Source organism: Chinchilla lanigera, unplaced genomic scaffold, assembly GCF_000276665.1.
Source record: "Chinchilla lanigera isolate Chin_1 unplaced genomic scaffold, ChiLan1.0 scaffold00070, whole genome shotgun sequence".
NCBI classification, from domain to species: Eukaryota; Metazoa; Chordata; class Mammalia; order Rodentia; family Chinchillidae; genus Chinchilla; species Chinchilla lanigera.
In genome coordinates this window covers 7,100,845-7,124,135 of record NW_004955471.1, presented here as the reverse complement: position 1 = coordinate 7,124,135, position 23,291 = coordinate 7,100,845, and the positions used below count along the sequence as shown (strand labels likewise).

The 23,291-nt window shown below is 43.7% G+C and overlaps 1 protein-coding gene across 1 annotated transcript in view; it reads left to right on the top strand.

Annotated features, from left to right (window-relative positions):
* Tmem154 (transmembrane protein 154) overlaps positions 1 to 22,411 on the top strand; it is a 53,434-nt gene extending 31,023 nt beyond the window's left edge. Inside the window, exons 7-10 of the mRNA XM_013522865.1 lie at positions 4,062 to 4,089; positions 5,228 to 5,313; positions 7,177 to 7,234; positions 17,895 to 22,411. Coding sequence (XP_013378319.1) covers positions 4,062 to 4,089; positions 5,228 to 5,313; positions 7,177 to 7,234; positions 17,895 to 17,910 — 188 coding nt within the window. The 3' untranslated portion in view covers positions 17,911 to 22,411. The remainder of the gene's footprint in view (positions 1 to 4,061; positions 4,090 to 5,227; positions 5,314 to 7,176; positions 7,235 to 17,894) is intronic.
* Positions 22,412 to 23,291: the final 880 nt, after the last annotated feature.

Here is a 23,291-nt window from a genome sequence, read left to right as displayed (position 1 = left end):
CTTGCCAGGCAGGCGCTTTTGCCACTGAGCTAAATCCCCAGCCCCCCCACATCTCATTTGAAGTGAGGGATTCCTCTGCTTTTTTTTCCCTCCTCCTCTGCAGATGAGATCTCCTCCTTAACCTCTTGCTGTTGGGAGATGATCATCCATGATCCCAAAGAGAGAGAGAGAGAGACAGAGAGAGAGACAGAGAGAGAGAGGAAAAGAGCCTTTTGACTCATTTGTGATCATGTGCCATTCAGTGTCATGTACTACTCTTATTAGAAGACATCACTTATTTATTAAGTTAAAATTTATTAGAAATGTTTGCTTATCTTGCAGAACACTCACAGAACAAGTTACCCACAACTCAATGTGTATATCTCCAAGTTTATCTATATATCTATCTAAAACTTGGAGAAAATAGTGCCTGGCATATTGTAATTGCTACAAGTTCTCACTTATTATTATCTCTTTACAAAATAATCCCTAGCCTAACATATACTAGCTGATTGATACGAGCTTATTTAATACATGAGTTAATGAAAGAATGCTAGGATTTTATAAAAGAACATCAGTCATTCTCAGAGAGAAAAACAAATGTGTGCATTATCCTCACTATAATAAGTTGGATTATATTCATATATATGAATATATTCATATATATGAATATAATCATAGAATATGAAAATTATATATATATATATATCTTGGTTTGCAAGCATAATTCATTCCAGAAACATGCTTATGACCTAAAGCACTTGTATATCAAAGGAATTTTCCCATAAGAAACTGAAATGATTCATTCCATAATGTCCTCATAATGGGCACCCGACTCCTATTGCAACTGAGTCTTTTATTTTAGTTGATATAGGCCTCAGTTTAAGAAACTACAACATAGAAAACTTAGAATTTCAAAGACAATTACTTATCAGAACGTGTGTTTGATAGAGAGCTTTTATCTGATCTTTTCTTTTGCTAGCCGTTTCGTTTATGTGGACACAGATATCACTTCCCAAACTGAACGCTGAAAGGTTGGCGACCACTTCCTGTTGATACTCACCCATTCATATTTAACTTTATAATACAAGTCAGTGAAAGCAGAATAAATCAGCGAAATTTAAGTACTTCTTTCCCCAGGAAAAATAAAACTGTCACACTGGGTCAGACAGACCAGCATGTTGCTTGGGAAGTCCCAGAGTTGTGCTTTGTGAGGGGTCATGGTTACCTGTACACCTACTACCCCCTCCGGAAATAGGAATGGAACCACTGTTTCTTTCCCCCGTGATAGTCTGCGCTGTCTCCCACCCCCAGAAAATAAATCTTTAAATCGGACAACTGGGGAATGCCGGACGAACATGACGAACATTTTGAGAAAGAACCCTTTTCCTGGTTGGAAATTCTTTTCTTCTTTTCTTCTTGAGGGGTGCTGGGGCCGGAACTCTGGTTCCCCCGCATGCTAAGTGTGAGCTCTACCACCAAGCTACAGCCTCTCACCCCTAAATCACCTTATTTCTTTGGGCTTGTCTGGTTTATGCGCAGGGGAAGGGAAGCCCGGTGTGGTTTATGTTCTGCTATCATTCTTCCCTGACCTGCGGGCATTAAATTTGCAGTTGTTGCTATTTAACATTTATTAAGTGTCTCATGGGCCGGGTGGTTGAGAGCTGCAGTGAAAACAGCTGGCAGGAAACCATTGCTTTAAACAGACGGTGGCTACATGACGCTTGGCTCTGCTCAGTAAATCTCCCGGGAAAGAATCTTTTGCTCACTGCTCAGCCTGGAAACAAGATAAGAAGCCAGAGCCTTCCCTGGCTCCTGCGACCCCACGCCGCCAATCCCACAGAGGAGAAGAGCTGCGTGTGTTGCGGGGCCAAGGGGTGCGTGCCGTGCAGGAGCTGGGGTGGAGGGCAGAAATGGGACTGTAAGAGGCAAAATGGAACCAGGCGGGCAGGGGGCATGCACCAGAGCTGCATTTGCCTCTCAGGTGCAACAGGAGTCGGTGCCTATTAATGAAGCGCTACAGGGCAGGTGGAGTGGAGCGCGCAGGGCCTGATTGCTGAGGACAAGTAATTGGTCTCCCTCCTGGTTTAATGCGCTGCTCTCCCAGATGTTTTTCTGTTGCCATGGTGGCTGGGGCAAGGGTAATGGCCGTGGAGCAGGGAAGAAGAGGCCACAGAAGGCTTTTTGCTCTCTTTTAATGCTGATTATAGGAGCTTCACATTTTTGGTGCATCTGGAGCACTTTGGTAAAGGGTTTTTAAACTTTTCCATCATCTGCATGCAGGCTAGCTTTTATTCACCTCCAAGCCTACAGGAGACCCAGATTATAAAGATAAAGCCATGCCCCAAACAGTGGGGCGGGGAAACCACTTGCTCTTGGAGAAATTAGTGGGGCGGCAGGACGGGGGAGCTTACAAAGGTGGGGAAAAGGTACAGGGAGGAGGGGAGAGGGACAAGACAGGGGGTCTTAATGGGTCACTTGTAGGGAGGTTCATTTGTGTAGGAGCTGCCTTGATCGTAAAATCCTTTAAGGAAATAGCTTGTTGGGGCTGGGGATTTAGCTCAGCGGCAAAGCGCCTGCCTGGCAAGTGGAAGGTCGTGAGTTCGGTTCCCGGTACCGGAGAAAAACCAAAAAAAAACAACAACAAAAAAACGAAATAGCTTGTAAATTTTGGGTTTAAAGTGCTTGTGTAAAAATATATAAGATGAAGATACTCTTCCCCAGTCTAAGTTTTGAGGAGTCAGGAATCTGCAGGAAGCTTCAGGTTCTCACTCAGGAGACAGAGGACATAACCAGCGGCCCATCCGAGGCCCATAATGACGGCAGGAGGCTCCCATCTGCGCCCAGCTTTCCTGGACTAGTGATGCCATTCGGCCTTGCCAATCTGCGGGCAATTACAGCAGGCTGTGCTGCCAGGTGTCTGCTGGCCCTGGTCCCTTGCTGGGGACCAAAGAGGCCTGTGACTGCCAGGGGCCATGTTTGGGGGTCTTCTGCAGCGTGTTTTGCTTTTCAGTGCTTTCTGCATCAGCAAGGGTGCAGCGGGCCGGGCTATCCGCTTGTTTGACGCCACTGTTGCATTTCTCGGGGTCCGTTGGTCTGCCTGCCAAATAAAACAGCTTAAGCCAGGACACTGGGCTCTCATTCCTGCCACATGTTCATTTGGAATCTTGTCTGCATTCGAGCCAGTGTGTAAACTGTCCCTTGCCTCTCACTCCAATCAGCAGCAACCAAAAGCAGATTTGCTAGAAGTTACACTATTATGGTAATGCTAAGTCCAAGAGCTTGGGCTTGAATTTAACCCCAGTGCTGGGCAAACAAGATTAAAACCTACTCATTCATTCATTTATTCATTCATTCAATAAATATTTGCTAGGCATGTGTGAGGCATGGCACTGGCAGGACGAGAGCTGTGAGATGCCGCCACAACGGACAAGATAGAGATGAGCCAGCTCTTCGGGAGCTGTGCTTTAGTTTAATGGGAGAGACAGAGAAACCAGAATCGAAGAGGCGGATTGATCCAGGAGAAACTGTGAAGGCAGCAAGAAGGTGCTGAGCAGAGAACCACAGGACAGATGGGTTTAGTAGAGATGGGTAGGGCCCCCTTGAGGACAGAGTGTGGAGCTGAGACCAGGAGGATGGAAGGGACCCAGCCATTCAAAAGGCCGGGATAAAGGAGGAGCTCCAAGGGGAGCCCTGGATGAAGTAGCCCACATACTACTCCACGACAGGGGACAGCGGCGCAGCCTGGTATTTTGTTGAGGGGGAGCCAAGGAGTAAACCCTCTTGCTTAGCTCTTCTTTGCGTTCCTTTATAACTGTTTTCCTCTTCACATGGATGTAAAATAATAAAGGCACACATCTGATCCAGAGGGAGTGTTCCCTATACTGTCCACATCCCACAGAAAACGTTTCATACCTTAGGACCTCGTTTCAATATGGCGGCCAGGGTTTGTTTGACTTAGAGGTTAATTACTGTTCCCTTCAAACTGTAATGAAGTTATTTCGTTTGTTTGTAAAAGGTCATGTCAGCTGTTGTTGCAGATGGACAAAGCTAACATGCTGTTTATATTTATTCCCCTTTAGGTGAACTGGGTGGTGAAAGCCTCAAAGTGTAAGTCGTTCCCAGCGATTCCAGTCCAGCTCTCTGGTGGAGGTGCAGCTTGGGAGAAGGGAGGGTTGGGGCCTTCGCTGGTGTCTCTGCTCTGATACCTGGCTGGGTTCTCCTGTTTCTGCCCCAGGTCCTGGGAGGAGGGGATGCGCCTGGGCCTCCAAACCTTATCAGGTGGTCTCTGCTCTGAGGAGGAGCTGCTTTATTTGACTTTCACCTGCTCTCAGAAGAATGCCAAGTGCAGAGTAGTTAACTATACTGACCCTGAGTTTGGGTCAAGGATGTTGGTTCATCTATGCTGCTTAAACCAGCAAAGGGGAGGGAAGTGGAGGGTAGAGAAGTAGAGAGGTTAGGAGACAAGGAGGGAAGTGAGGGTGGGTAAGGAGGAGAAAGGGAGAGGGAGAGGGAAAGGGAGGGAGGGAGGGAGGGAGGGAGAGAGAGGGAGAGAGAGAGAGAGAGAGAGAGAGAGAGAGAGGATTCCACCCGGAAGCTGTTGGGGCAATGCCACCCCCATGCCTGCCCCACGCGGCAGCCTCCCTCATTTACAAACTGCCCACTTCCTCTACCCAGTGTGCCACCTACACTTCCGGTCAGGGCCATGGTCCTGCCTTCCCCCACCTCCTGTAAGCAGGGGCCTCTGTCCCGAGGTTTGCACGCTAAGCCCTGGGAGGGGAAGGCTGAAAGTAACAGCTCCACTTCTCCTAGGCAGAAAAGCCTGGGAACTGAGGGAGAGGCGGTGAGAGGAGGTTACTGATGGCGGTCTCTTGCTGCGGGACGCTCATCAAAACCCCAAGGGAGGAGAAGAGAAAATGAGCAAGGCTAAAGCACGTGGCCACTCCCCAGGGCCTTGTGGGGTGCGCTCCATCTTGGGTGAGCCGTCTCCTCGGTTCCCCTTTCAGCTGCCTCTGAGGCTCTGGGCCTTGCACTTTGGAGATCAGGGATAGCCGTAGGTTTGTTTTAAGGTGCAGCCTTTCTTCTCATTAGAGTCTGATAGCCTAACACAGGGCAAGCCCCCGGGCTCTCCCAGGGTCAGATGCTCCAGTCAAGTTCAATTTCCTCAGCGATGAATCTAGACTCTCCCCAAATGAAATGGAGCGCAGACTCATTTCTTTCTTCAACCGGCTTTGCTGTCTCCCTGCAGCCCTATTTTCGAGGAGGACACACCTTCTGTTATGGAAATAGAGATGGAAGAGCTAGATAAGTGGATGAACAGCATGAATAGAAATGGTATGTGGAAACCTACAGTTCTGCTTTCCTCTCTAGTAATAGAAGGTTGTGACAACACTATAAATACCTCAGTGTATTCTGGAGTGGGACAGAGGCCAGTGCCACATTCCACCTTGTGTGTGCAAACAATAAATTTAGGTCTGACCTGTCCTTAAACACCCAGTTTAATTATTGCATCAGGGCTTGTCACTTGTTTTTATTTGTGTGCAAGTTGTTAAAATGATCTCTTTGAAGCAGAAAATTATTCTTTCTTTTTTCTTTTCTTTCTTTCTTTCTTCCTTTCCTTTCCTTTCCTTTCCTTTCCTTTCCTTTCCTTTCCTTTCCTTTCCTTCTTCCTTTCTGTCTTTTCTTTCTTTTCTTTCTCTTCTTTCTACTTCTGGTGTTCAGGATGGGACCCAGGCAAGCACTGTACCATTGAGCTATATCTCCTTCTTGATCTCTCTTCTTTTTCCAAGCAAGGAACTCTGAGACCAAATTTTCTAGAAGAAAAAGCATCTAGCACTACCTTACAGCATTACAGAATTCAGGGATCTATAACTTTAATCTTGATGCACATATAGAACTTTATTAAATATAGCGTATATAGATCTATGCTTGCCATGTGTGGCTATTTAAATTAATTAAATAAAAGCAAAATTTAGTTTTAGTAGCCACATTTTGAGTATTTAGTAACAAACCATGTGGTTACTATGTTGGACAGAATGAATATAGATCATTTCCTCCGCAGTAGATCTATTGGACAGGGCAAATATAGATGGTAATTAAGTATTCTCATATAGAAATTTCCAGTGGATATCTGGCAGTAACTGTAGTATGTCTTCTCTAATTTCCATTGGATCACTGATCGATTTTCTTTAAAAATCAGTGTTATTTTTAATGTTCAAGTTAAATTGATAAATTCCACCCTTTACATTGTGACATCCTTTGTATTTTGAACAATTATCTTCTGAAAGTATCCTGAGGTCTACCCGTTCATTGGTCTACAATGGAGCTTTTTCACACCCAGAAATTTTGTTACTAGAATGAGCTCTCCACTCTACTAATACAACTTCCAACGGTTTTTCGTGTGGATGGGAGAAGAGCTTGGAAAACATTTGGGGTTAGGGGTGGATCGTTGATTTAGTGGTCGAATTTTATTGTTTCTAGTAGAATTTGGGACAAGCAAAAAAGAAGTAGAAGGAAAAAAATTCCACCACCCAGAGGCAATTTATCTTAATATTTTGGTATCTTTCCTTTTGTGTCTGAGATTCTGCATAATGCAAAATTATGATCCTCTTACACTCACTGCAGCCAGGAAGTTGGCAGAAGACATTTCGATTTGACAACTGGTGCAGGCAGTGATTTTGACACACATAGGAGTGCGTCAGTGGGACTGTTTTTTGGTTTTTTTCCCCTTATAAATAATGGCCGGTGTAAAGAAAGAGAGCTCAGCTGTGTATTTTTAGAAGGTGCTTGCTGCCGCACCTTCCTGCTCTCCTCTGCTATGCGATCCGACTGAAATCGCTCTGTAGACACCTGGGGACCAGGCACAGCCGTTTCATTCCAGTGCCTGAAAGGTGCAGATTCTGGCTTTCAGACCAACACTGAGGCTCCGGAGGGACTGAATAAGCAAGTGGTGATGAATTGCGCCCTTTCCCGCAAGGCAGAGGCAAGTTGATGCCTCCTATCTGCGTTTATTGGTGCCTTTTCCATTTCAAGAGCCATGCTATCATTAATCTTTTAACCTCCAGAACTCCCTGGTGGGGCCATTTCTGCGCAGGTAACCATGCAGGTCGGGAAATTTGACGGTCAGCAGTGTCTGTCTTGTGAACAGAAAATCGAATTTCCGTGACTAACAACGAGTTTGCTTTTATTCTGTCCTAGCCGATGGTGAATGTTTGCCTACTCTGAAGGAAGAAAAGGAATCAAATCACAACCCTAGGTATACCCCTAATTTCTGCCATAGAGTGCATGGGGACGGAGGGGAGGTGATGGCAGGCACGGAGGGCCACTTCCTCCTCCCTTTCTCTGCACCTATCAATTTTACACGGCACTTTTCATGGAGGTGCGTGTGTGCAGGGCAGACAAAAGGAAGTAGGAGTTTCAGAAAATATAAAACTATAGGGTTGATTACCTTGGCTCTATGTTTGATAAAGAAAATAGATCTAGATGAAAGTCTCAAGGGGGTTGAAGGGAGGAAGAGGAATCTTTAGAAAGAAACAATTTCTTAAAAACCCACCTGGATTATTATAGGAGAGAAATTAAATGAAAATTTAAAAATACATATTCCATCCTACCACTAGGTGGCTCTGCTCGCTAGAACATTTCAGCGCACTGGGGCTTTGGTGTAATTAGCTGCCCTTGGTGATCTTGCTTAAACGCTCTTCCGTGAGGATAAAGGTGGCTGTGTTTTGGGTGTGTTGGTTGGGACGTGGGATGGGCTCGAAGGAAATGGGGTGAATAATTTAGCAAGCGGCAGATTCGCTGTGCAGGACACTGCCGTCTCGGGGACACCTGGCTGTGGGCAGGTACAGCCAGCCAGTGGATGACCAGGGATCAGAGAATCTGAGCCTGTGGTGGAAATAGGACACTGGCGTTGGAATAAACACAGCTCAGCTTTAGAGCACGAAAAACACCACCCACCTCCTCTCCAACATAATGAGAGGTCTTGCACCAGGAACTGTAAATGCCACCACAGAGCTCCCGAGTCACTGGGAAGTTCCCAAGGCCAGAGCTTTGCAAGTAGAGCCTGATTATTAAACAGCCGAAGGAGGCCATTAGCTGTTTGGCTTTTGGACTCTTTTTCTGCCTCTTCCCCCTAAACCATGCCTAAGACTTCGCCATCCTACCGCTCTCTACTTGTCACAGTACCACAGTTTGATAACAAGGTCTCCATCTTATTGGAGTGTTAAGCCAGTGTGACCTCTCTAGCTATTTATATGTTAACAGTCACCACCGGTTCAGAAAGATTCTACCCGGTTTGAATGAGGTTTATTAACAAGCAGGCCAAAGAAAAATGCTATGAGTATATGACAAAGGACATCACAGAGGAAGTGTTTTCCTCATGTTGTTACCTTACCTAAAAATGAGCCACTAAGCTTCCCCATCCCAGGATTCAGGTCTCCACCCTGATGCACGCCTTGCCGTGGCGTGACACACCTGTCAGTGTGTTTACACACCTGCCTTTTTTTTTTTTTTTTTTGGTTTTGGTTTTTCTCCGGTACCAGGAACTGAACTCACAACCTTGCGCTTGCCAGGCAGGCGCTTTGCCGCTGAGCTAAATCCCCAGCCCCACACCTGCCTTTTTCCCTTTGAAATGACTGGCTACGCGAGAACTTAACCTTACAGAATTGTGTCATGGTGGAGCCTTGTGAAAAATCAGACCTGGGAGAATATTAAGAAATTGATTATTAAAATAAACTGTTGTTCATTTCTACTTGTAAGGCAAGGGGGGAAAAAAGCCTTAAACTATTTGGAGAATTGCTTTATGTGAAATTTTTATCTGTCAAGGGAGCTGTTCCAGTCCTCTGCAGCCCTGGATCTGTCTGACTTTAATTCACAGAGCATTGTCTAGGGCTCGCATCCTTCCACTCCGTGAAGCTGGCACCCGTGTTTCAGAGCTGAGAGGCAGGTCTTTGGGCTACCTCATCGTTCGGATAATCTTTCTTTTCATTTACATTTCTTACTTACATTAAGGATCAGCAAAACATTCACTTTGGATATCTAACCTGGAATAGAATAAGATTTGCTTTTTCACCTAAAAGCTTGAGAATTGCTGGAGATCCAGGTGGGAAGCTCATTGGGCATTGGACCTAGAGGCAAAGGACAGCTTTTCGGTCCTGGTGTGAATGCTTATTAGTTCTTTAGACGAAGGAAAGTCACGTTGGCTCTGAGCTGCCATCTCCGCATCTTAAAAAATGAAAATAAGGACACTTGCCCTTCTAGTTTCATAGGATCGTATGAGAGACTGAAACCACTGTTTAAAATTTAAAGCATCATGCAAATGAAACGAATTCTTTTTATGGCATGGCAATAGTTCTCCCTGCTCTCCCATGGGTTTTTAAAAATATTTTTCTATAGAGCAGTTTTAGGTTCACAGCAAAACTGAGCAGAAAGCACAGAGAATTCCCATATGTCAACAATTTCCTCGTTGTTGGAACTCAATACTCGACACCAACAAATTAAAGGAGAGGTTTATTTTGGTGCATGGTTTTGGAGGTTTCAGCCTAAAGTCAGCTGGCTTTAAGGCAGAAGCCTCATGAGGGAAGGCCTGCTGCTGAGAAAAGCTGCCCACCCCAAGACAGCCCGGAAGCTTCAGCTGAGGGAGGGGCCAGGGAGACGCACACTTCCGGGCCACGTCCCTGCCGACCCGCCTCTTCCGACCAGGCCCCACCTCCTTGCCTCACCTTTAGCTGTAGGGCCCCCATGGTTCAGTCGCATTCCAAAAGCCTTATCTATGCATGCAGGCGTGTTGGAGGGCTGTCTAGATATAAACCATGACAGCAAACATCTGTGTCCTCCATCAGAGGGGTATCTGTGTTATAATTAAGGAGCTTCCATTAACCAGATGCCACTGTCACCCAAAGTTCCTGACTGGCGCTGAGGGGAATGAAATAATTCCCTCTGCAAGTCATCGTTCCTCCTCTCCTAAGCAGTGTGCGGGTGACTTCATGCTTCCGAAAGTAAGTGACAGTCACTGAAGACTGAATTCAGTAGAAAGCACACTTACCCGTTCTCTGCATTAAACAAAGACAGGTTCATTTACAGGGCTCAGCCCACCTTGGTGCTGGAGCTATCTCTGGTATAGAACTCTGTTGTCCATGAAGTCCACCCCACTTCTGGGAAAAGGGGTGGCTCTGATGGGCATGCTGTCCTTAATAGGCCCCACTGTGTGCAAAAACTTCAGCCTGTGACCCTTTGCATGTGAGGCTACGGTGTGCCACTTTCCCATACACCCTGTCCCACGGCCAGCCTTTGTTCATCACCTGCCTTGTCCTTATTAGAGATTTTCTTGAGGTGTAGAACCTAAAATTTATTACAGGATTTTTTTTAGAAGTTCTGGACATCAAACCCAGGGTTTTGTGCATGCCAGGCAAGCAGATGTTTGAGCTGCTACTGAGTTACACTCCCAGCCCTAGCACAGGATTTTTAATAAGGACCAGCTATGTGCAAAATTCTATGGGAAACTTACATAAGGTAAAAAGGCAACAAAGGAGTTGCGGGGGAGGGGCAGGGAGGGCATTTTACTCTTATTTCCTATCTTAGCATTTTCCTGTCATAATTCCCTTTTCTGTCCCTTTGTACAAAGGAATAATGTCAGTGGTGGTAAAGAGACGGTAAGAGAGGTCAGTCCTAGTATTGTAGAGAATTTCATCACGACATTGCTAGCCTTGCCAGGACCTGATAACGCAAAACAGATTGCTTCTTGGATTGATGCTTAATTGTCTACACTCTTTGTAGAAAACACACTCCCTTATTGTGTAATCCCACCCTCCTAGCACCCTTCCAAAATGCCACTAGATAGTGGTACAGAGAGAGAGAGAGTCCCTTTTATCATCGCCCTTTTGGGCCAGCCAGCTTCTTCCTTTCCCCGAGGCACCTCCAGTCATTTCCTGAGAGCTCTGCGTTTCTGTCTGTCCCCTGAGATGAATAACCACACATGAGGCCTTGCAAATATTAGCCAAGCACACGTCTTCTTTGCTCTTCTGTCTCTTGGCCACAGAGATGATTTTATATGGAGCAACAGCACTGAGAAAGATTAGGGAGAGAATTAGACTTGGGTGCATTCAAGAGGATTTATAATTTTCAAACTATAATAATAATAATAACAGTAAAAAGGCATTTACCTAGGGTTTTCTACATGCCAGATGCATAGGTACTATTGCCTAAGAAGTTAAGTCAGAGAAGGTACAAAACGGGATACCTGTTCTTATATAATAATAAGCCTACTGTTCATTCATGTTTCTGAGCTCAGTGGCACTGTAAAAGTGGGTCTCTTCAGTATTCCTCAAGGAAGGCCAGGGAGACAGCTCAGCAGCACAGCGCCTGCCTGGTAAGTGCAAGGCCCTGAGTTTGATTTCTGGTATAAAAAAAAAAAAAGAAACAAAACAAATATCCCTCAAGAAAAGTCCAAATTAGTTTAATTTTGTGAATTTCTTCTCTTTTCTTAGTCTTTTTTTTGTCTTTTTTTGAGACAGGGTCTCACTATGCAGTGCAGGCTGGCCTTGAGCTCACTTTGTAGCCCAGGCTGCTCTTGAACTCACAGAGATCCTCCTGCCTCAGCCTCCCGAGTGCTGGGATTACAGGTGTGTGCCACCATGCCCGGCTTGTCTTTTTTTAAGCAGTAAAATTGTAACTTTAGTTTTACAAAGGATATGTATTGATCAAACCGAACAGAGTGGTATGCCCTGATAGCTCCAGCTATTTGGGAGACTAAGGCAGGAGGATCACTTGAACCCAGGAGTTTAACCCAACCTGCGCAACATAGGGAAACTCCATTTGAAGAAAAAAAAAGATATTTATTGAGAACCTAACATGTGCTTGACAGTGTATCTATCACATCATGATAATCAGTTAAAAATGAAGTAACCCATCTAAGACTTGAAACTCAGAGGGGTTAAGTGATTTGTTAAAGTTTATATGGCACTTTATGATAAAGCCTAATCTAAAGAAGAGTTTCTTTCAAAACTGCATTTTCATTAAAGTTGGAGAGGTATTCTGTAACTAAGAGGACACATTCTAGATTGAAAACCAACAAAGAACACTTGGCAGTAAGAAAGCCAGCCACAAGGAGATAATACGGCAGCTAATGACTTCCACTGGGGCAGTCACCGATGGGGCTTAATTATTAATTACAAGGAAACAGGAGCCTTGTGTGACTTTTTCCCCTCTTTCATTTCAAGTACATTTCTGTGGCCACTTCCGGCTTTTTCTCTGTTGCTGAGGTTTTTTTTGTGCTTTCTTCTCTAGTCCCTCAAAAGTTACTTAAACACCTAGTTCAAGCCAACAAGTACTGCATGCCCATCATTTTCTCTCAGCCTGAGTTCCCACCAGAAGCGTATAGAGTAATGGTTTATAACCCTGCAGGATGTTAACCTCAAAAGCCATTGTTAATGCAGGAGGGAGAGGGAAGATGTACTAAACATTTAAAACCACAGCACCACCGCTTGAACAGTGGCCGGGTTCATGACTACACCGTGAGCATGATCTATGTGCCTTGCATCTGATGTTACTCAGATGCGTGATCTGCCCCACTGCAGCCCAGCCAGGCCTTCTGTGGGAAGGAGAAGGGACCTTACATCAACGATGAGAAAGGGAGCGCCCTCTGATTATTACATGACTTGTACCAAACTGAACTCTGCACTCCCCTCAAACTGAACATCAGTACACACGAAAGGTTGAGTGTAGGCTTATTGTGATCTCTGGAGATAAGGTACATTAGCCGTGGTCATAAAGAGGGATTGTTACTGGACAGACCAGTCAGGGGAACAAAGATGACTTATCTGATCCCGACTGCAACAAAGGGACAGTTATGAAACAAGGTATTCGAGTTGGATCTGTCCTCATTTCACTGGTACCCTGCCAATTAAATGTCTTCTTAAAGATTATAATACAGAGATGCTTTTTAATCAGTCCAACCTGTTTTTTACAGTTTGTCAGCCTGTTACTGTATAGGCTTTGGAGAGGTGTTCCATGCGCTTAAAATATCAGTAGGACACCCCCAGACAAATTACTCATTAATGTCACTCCCATAGATAAGTTGCTAACATGACACACATTCACACTGAGGCAAGCTGTAAAGATTTGCAGTGGGATCGCTTATTTTATTTGCTGCAGTTATGTGGCACTTTGCCCAGATATTTTAATAGGGAACTCTAGGATTTGCTAGAGTTAAAAAACACCTGGGCGATTTGATCATGTCACAGAGATGTAACCACGAAGACAGCAGGGAACAGGTCTAACTAAATAAACGGCCAAGTGGGAGAGAGAATGGTGCAAGGCTTGGGGACTGTCACACCACCGAGAAAGTTACTACACCTTGGGTGTGGCCTGATGTCCCACAGCTGATGCACCTTGAACTCACACCGGACCAGGTCATCAGGCTCACTGTGGCCTTCAGAGCTGCCGCAGGAAGCGCCATAGCAGGAGCTTCTTCTGCTCTTTGACACATTAGATAAACAACAGTGTTGTACGAAATGCTTCTTACAAATTTAACGTACGTTTTGGGAAACAGTTTCTTAAAACCTTTGAATATCTGAGAAAATGCTCAAGCTAGTGTTTGGCACAAATGTTTGCTGGTGTAAAATCTGTGTGTGAATGTCAGGTTGTTTTGCTTGCACTTTCTCATGTGTGTGTGAATGTGTGAGTGTGTGTGTGTGTGTGTGTGTGTGTGTATGTCTGTGGTGCTAGGGATGAAATCAGAGCCTCGTGTGTGTTAGGCAAGTGGTACCCCTGAGCCACACCCTCACTCCTCATTTCTTCTTCTCAGCAGTCGTATAAGGTACGTGGTATTACTAGGAATGTTTTTCAGATGAGATGAAACAAGAAACTAAAGCTAAGAAAGGCTAACCTGCCCACACCCATGCATCAAAGAAGTGACTGATCCCTGGTTCAGACTCTGCCCATCTGACCCTGCATCTTACTTACTCTGCTAAAAAAGGCCACTTGCTAACACTTTCTAGCTGTCATAAAAGCCACACAGAATGTGACCCGCCAACAGTAGCCAACAACAACAAAATGCACGGCGTACTTAGTTATTTGTTCTGTAGTACTGGAGATGGAATTCAAGGCCTTTTTACTGAGCTATATCAGCAGTTTTTTCATATGTTGAGACAGGGGCTTGATAAATTGCTGAATGGCCCAGGATGGACTCAGAATTGTAATCCTCCTGCCTCAGCCTCCCAGGGTGTTGGGATTACAGGCATGTGCTACCATACAGCACTAGGATAATATCTTTTTTTAATTCACATATTTATTTGTTCATTTGTTTAGATTTGTGCTAAGGATTGAACTCAGTACATATTTTAAAGTTCAAATTTTAATTATTTTTTGGTGCTAGGGATTGAACCTGGGGCTCCATGCCTACTAAGCACACTCTCTACCAGAATTACACCACCAGTCCTCACATTTTTACTGAAGGATGTACAAAGTGTGCAGGAAAGGAAAGACATACCCTGTTCCTGAACAAAAGACAACAATGTGAAAATTATCATTTTCAATTCAACGCAACCTCTTAAAAAACCCACGCACATTTCACTTTGGTGAGTAACCGTACACAAACAGCCAGGCAGTTACACAAGAGGGAAAGAGAAACTGTGACCCTCAAGGATATGGAAACATGTAATGCAGCATAAAAGCAACACTTCATAGCAAGTGGGTGCTCAATGAATCTGAGAAGTTTAGAACATCATATCTCATACTACTTGCTAAAATTCCAGGTAATTTCAAAAAGAAAAACAAAATCCAGGAAAATATAGGTCAATGTTATGTAACTTCAAGGAGGGGATTTGTCAGGGATCCTGTGACACACAAGTCAGAAACTGTGTTAGGAAAGGTTAGATGTAACAGCAAGAAAAACTCGAAAACTCCTGCACTTTAGAAAACACAGTAAGTTAACACTGGAATGAAAATGGGAAATGGAGGGAAAGTGTTTGCAGTCTATATCACGGGCGGGAAATTATTATTGGGATGGGGCTGTAGCTCCGGGGCAGAGTGTTTTCTGGCGTGTGAAAAGCCCTGGGTTTCATCCTCATTAAAAATTCTTAGTATTCTTAGCCAAACCAATAAAAAGATAATTGTTCTATTTTAAATATGAACAAAAACTCGATAAATTCAACCCAAGAAGAAATTGAAATTACCTCTTATCACTTGAAAAAAAGGCTATTCTTTTTAGCAGTGAAATCAACAAATAGAAGTTATAAGAGGGTAAACTTAGTACAGTTTTCACCTATTAGACTTATACAAGATTATACAATAGCAGTGTTAGAGCCAGGTATCCTGTAATCCTAACCCTCAGGAGGCTGAGGCAGGAGGATTATTGTGGACTTGAGGTCAGCTGGGCCTACCTAGTAAGCTCAAGTCCATCCTGGACTACAGAGTGAGACAAACAAAATCTAGGTTGAAGAGGGTAGGAGTGAAAGAATGTTTTCTTAAAGAGAAATGCTGGGAGAATACAAATCACATAAAATTTCTAGGGAAGGGGATAATTGCCAAAAAGGACAGTTTGATGTCTTGACTTATAATTCTTCTTCTAGAGATCTGTGCAAAAGTAATAATGGGCAACATTTTTACAAGACAAAAATTTAAAATTGGAAGAATCCTGAATGTTTAATTTTTTTGTCTAGTAATAGGATGGAAAGCTATGTAGCCGCTAAAGAGGTACTGTGGGATATTTAGACACATATGTAAATTTATTTATGTATTTGTTTGCTCATTTATTCATTTACTATGAGCTGAGGATTGACCCCAGGCCCTTGCACATGCTGGCAAAGTCCTCCGCTGCTGAATTTCACCGCCAGCCGCAGGTATTAATACACAGTGTATGATCAAGCGAAGGTGTTTACCCCTGAATGAGAGCAGGCAAAGGCGAGCACAGAACACACCCCCACTGTGGAGAGAATAAACACCAAAGTGTGAGTGGCAGTGACATTGCTGGTATGTTTATTTTGCTTATTTGTATTTTCTCCAGTAAATGTGGCCTGGCTTTATAGTAATTAGCTGTCAAAGTCACTTCTGTTACAACAGCTGGGCACAGATCAATATCAAAGGCAACGGGGCTGGGGATTTAGCTCAGCGGCAAAAGCGCCTGCCTGGCAAGCGCAAGGTCATGAGTTCGGTTCCCGGTACCGGAGAAAAACAAAAAAAAAACAAAAACAAAAAAAAAAACAATATCAAAGGCAAGGAGGATTGCCCATTGCTGGCTGGCTTTGTACCCTCTCTGTTTCGAGTGGCTGAAACAGCAAGATAAGACCAGGAAAGGAAAACCTGCAGTTGAGGGACTGTTCTGTGGAGTGGACTCCTGGATCTTAGAAATATTATCTTGCTAGCACCCAGTTTCCAAGAAATGAAGCAGCACGTACTTGCCTAGTTGGAGAGCTGTTCAGGGTGTCATGGTGAAAGGGTTTGCTAGCCTCTGCTCTTTCCTTTTTAGGGGTAGAGGCGCTGGGAATCAAGCCCAGGGCCTTGGGCATGAGAGTCAAGTGCTCTGAGCCACACCCCTGCCCAAAACATTTTTAAATTTTCCGTAAGGCTTCTACCATTTCAAATAAGTTTTGCTTGTAGAGCTGGTTCTTTTGCTTGCTTGCCTGCCTCAGATAAAATGCTGTTCTCCTCTTCCTATCCCACCATCCTTTCCTGTTACAGCTTCCTCTTGGCCTCAGAACATAGAAGCAAATACCGCACACTGTCACACACACATGCACTCACAATGTCATGGATGGATCTAGCTATTGACCTATTATCTATCAATCCATCCATCCATCTGGGTTGTTGCATTTATTTATTTATTTATTTTTGTCTTTTTGAGACAAATTCTCCCTATGCAGTTCAGGCTGGCCTTAAGCTCACTTTCTAGCCCAGGCTGGTCTCAAACTCACAGCAATTCTCCTGCCTCAGCCTCCTGAGTGCTGGGGTTACAGGCGTGTACCACTATGCCTGGCTTTTCCATCTGAGTTGTTTCAAAGCCTTTTTGGAAACACTTTTTTTTGGTTTGTTTTCTTTTGTTTTTGAAATGAGTTTTCTGTGTTGTCCAGGCTAGCCTCAAACTCCTGGGCTCAAGTGGTTCTCTTGCACCAGTAGCAGGGATGACAGGCACACACTACCGTGCCTGGCTAACCTGGTGTTTTCCTGAGCAGGACGTTGACGTAGGAGTCAGATGAGTATCCTGAGTATCATCTGTTGCAGCTTGTGAGCTGCGGTGACACCAGATCTGTTGATTCTTATGGTTCCAGCACTTCCTGGGATACCGAGTTGACTGAAAATAGAGTCCTGCTCGAGTTTGAGGGACGGGGTCACAGAACTAAAAAGAGAAGTCGCGAAAAACGTCCTGGGTGGGGCCACCATCCCCCTGGGAAGAGCTGTAGCGCCAGGTATCTGGCGGAGATGGCCAACTTCAAAGCACAAACACAAGTCAGCCAACAGCACAGTCGTGTTCAACACTGTAATTTACGTGCACTCACACCTCCAGACGCCTGATGGCTGAATGCTAAGTGACACTGAGAAGGCACCTCCAGATCCTCTTGGGTCTGAACATGACGGGCTACTGAAAACATGCCAGGACCACCGACTCTTGAGGGAAAACAACACATGGAATTTTTTAAAAAGGCAATTTGGCGTCTCTTCGCAGAGAGTGGGATTCGATTTAATTAAAGGGGAGAACCCCCAACTCCATCTGGCTCTCTGGCCTCAGCAGCAAGGAGTGACGTCAGAAGGAGGAGGAGAGGGAAGGGTTCTTTCTTGGTACTCTGGACTTCCTCCTTGGGGATCAGTAGAACATGCGAAGTGACCTTTGTTTTGCGGATGGTAGCGGGACAGTCAGGGCGACCACCTCTCCGCAGCGTCTTGGAGATACACTGCTGTTCCTTTCTGTTTTTGTTTTCTTACAGTGACAGTGAATCCTAACACAGAAAGGTGCTCATGTTCCCAAGAGAAGTCGGCCCTGAGGGAGCCTGCTGGGCCTGCCAACAGAGGATGGACAGGATGCAGTTTAATGAATTTCAGATCCACGCAGACGGAAGAACCTTTGCTGTTTCTTCCAGTGCCCACTCTCCTTGTGTTGGCATCCCCTGTCCCTGTCCCTGTCCCCAGAAGGAGGAGCCCAGCTGTCCTCAGAGCTGCTCAGGGCTGAGGAGGACCAGAGGGGGCCTGGCGCGCCCAGGCGGTGGCCCCTCCTCCAGACACCCCAGTCTCACTCACTCTGGCCCCCTCTCCAGGTCCTTGTTAACTTTCTCCTTCGTTCCTCAGGGTTTAAATCAGGAAGCTGTTGTATCTATGGTTTCCTTCTGGGTCAACTTATTACCTAACCAGCTTTGGATGATTTCCTCTCATTATTCAAGAGCTCTGACAAGTTGGCTCCATTCAGCAAGACCTTTCTCCAGGAGAGGGAGGTCGCAGAGGAGACACCAGGCAAAGTGTGCGCCTCAGTGTCTACGCCACCCCGGGGGCTTTCCAAGCTCTCCGTCACCAGCTGAGAAAATCCAGTGAGAGAGTACGTGGTCCTGAGGAGATGGCGTTGGGTCACTTGTAGACTTTGATGCAGCCACAGCCTGGTCACCTTTGGGGAATTCTCAGAGGAACTAGGAGGCTTCAAAGAAAGAACCAGCATTTTCCTTCTCAGCTAAAATCGCCTGTGCTTGCGACCTTTCCCCCCAGCACCTTCTCGTTTCATCACACCTGCCATGCTTGTAGGAAGTGGGCAGCGAGTGGGCACAGGTGGGAGTCATCTATCACCCGTCTCATCTCAGGGATCTTCAAACTCTTTTGAAATCAAGCGGGGACAGGAAATATCTGTACCCATGTCAGATAGCTCCCATGGTGCAGTGCATTCTTGTCCTGCCAAGCTGGGACACCCTTGTGCTCAAAGACGTGGGACTTTCCCCCCTTCTGTCCCTCTTTTGGACAGAAGCTTTCTTTCCCTCAATAAATACATTCTGCTCTTGAAAAAAAATACACGAGGGCCCATAAGACCACTTCCCTCACAAAAAATCTGTTTCTGTTTAATCCTTAGCTTTCTAATTCTCACTTTAAAATTAATCTAGCAAATGGAGAGTCCTTAGCTTCCTTAGGACACTTGACATTGTATTCCAAGAAAGACATGAAGACTGAAAACTTTATTTATTTCTCTAAATGCATATAAACCAAGGGGAGAGGAAGTTAACTGGACTTTTGCTGCTGAGTTTGGGTGTGTGTTGGAAAGGCTGCCTGCATGTGTCACAAAACCCCCTGTCATGCCTCGTACAAATCCTTTAGCAAGTACGTGCTTTCTGAAGTAAGCAGATAGTTTTAAAGGCAGAGTTTCAGGCCCAAGAAGTCTCTCCACACAGCAAACAGCCCAGCTATCTGGCTGTATTTAACTACTGCTGTCATGCTCTCATGGGACTGCCTAGAGCTCTGACAAAGGGCAATCATCCTGGTCTACAACTGCAACAGGTCTGTCAGCCTCGCATTAGCACATCCTTACACAGCTCTTTATTTTCATCACTGCTTTGCATACTCATAAATCAACTTATGGTCCAGAAAGACTCTCGGATATTTATGCCAACATTGCTGCTTCCTGAATCATCCATCTTATCTATTTTGTGCGTGTGTTTATCACTTTAAGTTGGTTTCTCTTTCTCAGAAGAGCCTCAGTTTGCTTTTCTGGGTATCTAAGATCTTCACTGAACACTCAGGCTTTTAACCTTGATATGACCTTATTAAATAATGAACTTTCAAGGTTCTCGGAAGTATGGGGGGTCCCAGAGTCTCATTTGATAAAGAAAGATTGTGTGATATAATAAAATATTTCATTCAGTGTTTAAATAACTTCAAATTCTATTATCTATCAATCCATCCATCCATCTGGGTTGTTCCATTTATTTATTTATTTATTTTTATCTTTTTGAGACAAGAAGAAACACACCTCAGCAAGATGCCCCTGAGTTCGTATCTGAAAAATCTACTGACTTCTACAAGTTACTTTTTAAAAAGGTATTCTGGAAAGATCCATGCAGTTAGTATAGGTAAAAACAGTCACAGAATCATCCTAGAACCAGACATCCTTTTATTACTATCCAATCAGCGCGTATCGTGAACGCATAACAACTCCAAGAATTGCTTTCAACCCCAAGTTAATTTTATGTTTCAGATTTGACATTCAATAAAACAAGGTTATTAATTTGCCCTAGTTGGAGAGCCAACCAGAGCATCATCTGACTTTGAAATAGTTTAAAGATACCAGTTTCATTATATTTTTGTCCTTTTAAACAGACTAGGTTAAGGACACCGTCCAGTGAAACTCTCGAGGAAGCTGTTGTAACGTATAAAAATGCCGATTTGTGACTCCTCTCTCTGGGGAGGGCACAGCATCCAAAACCAAGCACAAATCCTGGATCAGTCACGGCATCATGGGGTAGCAGGTGCTTCCTCTGACTTCCATAGCTGTAGCAGTGGGACTAATGTCAACATAAATGAGTGCTTTTGAAAAATACTTGTATTTTTTTATTTTGGTGGTTTAAGCCATCAATTTAAACCATCTCTGGGAAAATGCCTCATGTTGAGTAAATGTGAAACACAGGTGTTAGTTTCATCTTCTGTTGGAATTAGAGCAAATTCTGAACCTAGTGGAGTGAGAAGACACAGTTTCCCCTGGGAAGGTGCTGATGAAATTCTAGTGGGGAAAAGATTAAAACTTTGTACTGAAGAACACATGTGACTTTTTCACGTGCAGAGGACACTCAGGATGGATTCTGGGGTTTCCATGGGACAGCTACAAGCAATGTGGGGGGGGCACACACACCTGTAATCCCAGCACTTGGGAGGCTGAGGCAGGAGGATCATAAATTGAAGCCAAGCCTGGGCAGTTGAGTGACTAAGCAAGACCCTGCCTGTTTCAGACAGAGAGGGAGAGAGAGAGAGAAAGAGAAGAAAACAAGGGCTGGAGATGTAGTCCAGTGCAAAGGCCCTAGGTTCATGCCCAGTACCACTGAAAGAAAACAGAAAAGCAGTCCAGAGCAGCCTCACTTGCAGATGCATTTCTGCAACCTGACAGTATCCAGAAGAGCTCCTATATATTAGGGAGAACTGGAATCGGTCTAATTGGTTATTGATAATTATAAAGCTCAAACAACCAATTACTTGAATCTTTTTTTTAGCTGCACTTTGGCATTGCCTTGATACTGTCTTGCTTGGCATCAAAATTTGATTTTCCTCTTAGTCATTTGGGAGGGGAGTTGTTATTTATGTGCACTTTTTCCCCTACTGCTTTTTCTAAGTAACACATGTTCATGAGATAGCAATAGCAATTCATAGAATTATGTTAAATTATGGATGCTGTCACAAGCTAAAGCTGTATAAGCTTTAATATATATAATTTAAATAATATATTTAATAATAAATTTCAGAAATTTTGCTGTGCTTTAAGAGGTTAAATTCCTACCCCAAAGTGCTTCAGATAGCTTGAAGACTTTCACTTCAGCAGTGTGCACAGATAAAAGTACAACTCTAGTGTTTCAAGGTAGCACAGGTAGATGGGCTTTTTGCTTTTTGGTTTAGCTTTCACTTTGGTTTAGCTTTCACTTCAGGAGCCGTATTCTGTGTCACATTATCATCTTTGGCCTTTGGTACTTGATCAATAAGTACCATAATTGGATTTTGCGAAAAGCGTATTCTTCATTTTTCATTTCCTTGGTCTTCATGTGAAGGGCTTAGTAAGTGAATGATACGCATCTTCTACAAACATAAGCAACATTTTTTTCAGTGCAGATCTCAGTTAAGAGTAATCATTGTGTTCCTCTGACTTGGATGGAAATGTGAAAACTCTGCATGTTAAATATACAACAAGTTAAAAATAATCTGGTAGATCAATAGTAATTTAATATCGCATGCCTTGTATTTTAAATTAACTGAAAATAATGTGAAAAAGTGCTGTGTTTGATTCTCATTTTACAAGCCATGTAATATGTTTCTTGGAGGTCAGACAGACTGTCAGCTGTCATACTAATCACTTTACGTTCATCCCAGCTATGCGTAAATGCTCGCTTTTAAGGCTCAGAGAAGAATTGCCCCAATGCTACTGGTTAGAACTGATTTGTAAAACTATCAAAGCTTTAAGCCTGACTGAGCATTTTAGCTTTTTTTAATCTCTTATTTAACATGCTAAGAATGACATATATAGCAATATTTTCTTTATGACATTTTTATCAATGTCAGATATGCAAGTATGTGTATGTATAAATGATTCTCAGGTGCATTTAAAAAATAAAATAAATAAATACATGTCCATATGTTAAACTGTCTACTCAGCAATCATAGATAGAAAAGCATTTGTAAATTTAATTAAGCACTATAAAAGGAAAAATATTTACTTATTAGTTTCTATGTAATGGGTAAACATCAATACTTAGAATAAAATTTTGAAATAAGATATTTGTTTACTTAAATCTTGTTTATTAAGAATAAAGGGGTGAATTAATTTTGAAGTTAAATATTTTTTAAATTCTGGGACTATAAAAAAGAAATGTTACCTTCATGATTTCAATGTCTTGATTCACATACCCTTTAAATAAATGCAACAATGCCCAAAAAATTCTTATACAGCTGAACTTGCTTTACACACAGTTGTTCAGCCAAAAAATCCAATGGATTTTCTGTATATCTATAAGGTACTATCCTTACCTTTATTCTTCCTTATAGAACATTTTTAAATGACGGAATGAAATTTTAATTATTTATGCAAGTGTGATTTTAAAAAGTATTTTTAGCAAAAATGAAAAAATCTTCAAGATAAAACCTTTTCTTCTTCCTAATTACTAACTTTTTTTCATGTTTTTCATTCTAATCTCATCTTCTACACCTTGATATTAGAACACAGCAAGGCTGAACGGCAGATTCACAACATGTGGATAACATGAAGAGGTCTTGGACTAGGACACATTCTCTCAGGTCACCAAGACCCGTCAGTACACTGATAGATGATGGACAGGAAGGTTCCACCTAACGATCCCAGCTAAGGAAAGCCCGATCCATTTCGGCATCGACGTCCCTCTAGAATTTGTGCACGGCGCGCTTCCTTCCTATCTTAGTCTGATTTGTCAGAAGTGGGACAGATCAACATGGTGGTGGCTGGGCCATAAGAACGGAGAGGCCTGCAGTGAGTGAAATGCCCGAGAGAGAATAATAATCCTGACCAGCACTTATTGTGTGCACCAATCCGGGATTGACTTTAGCCTCTAATACCAGAGTGAACATAACAACATTGTTTTAAGTGAGAAGTCTGTTTCTCACATAGGGAAGGACATCAAGGT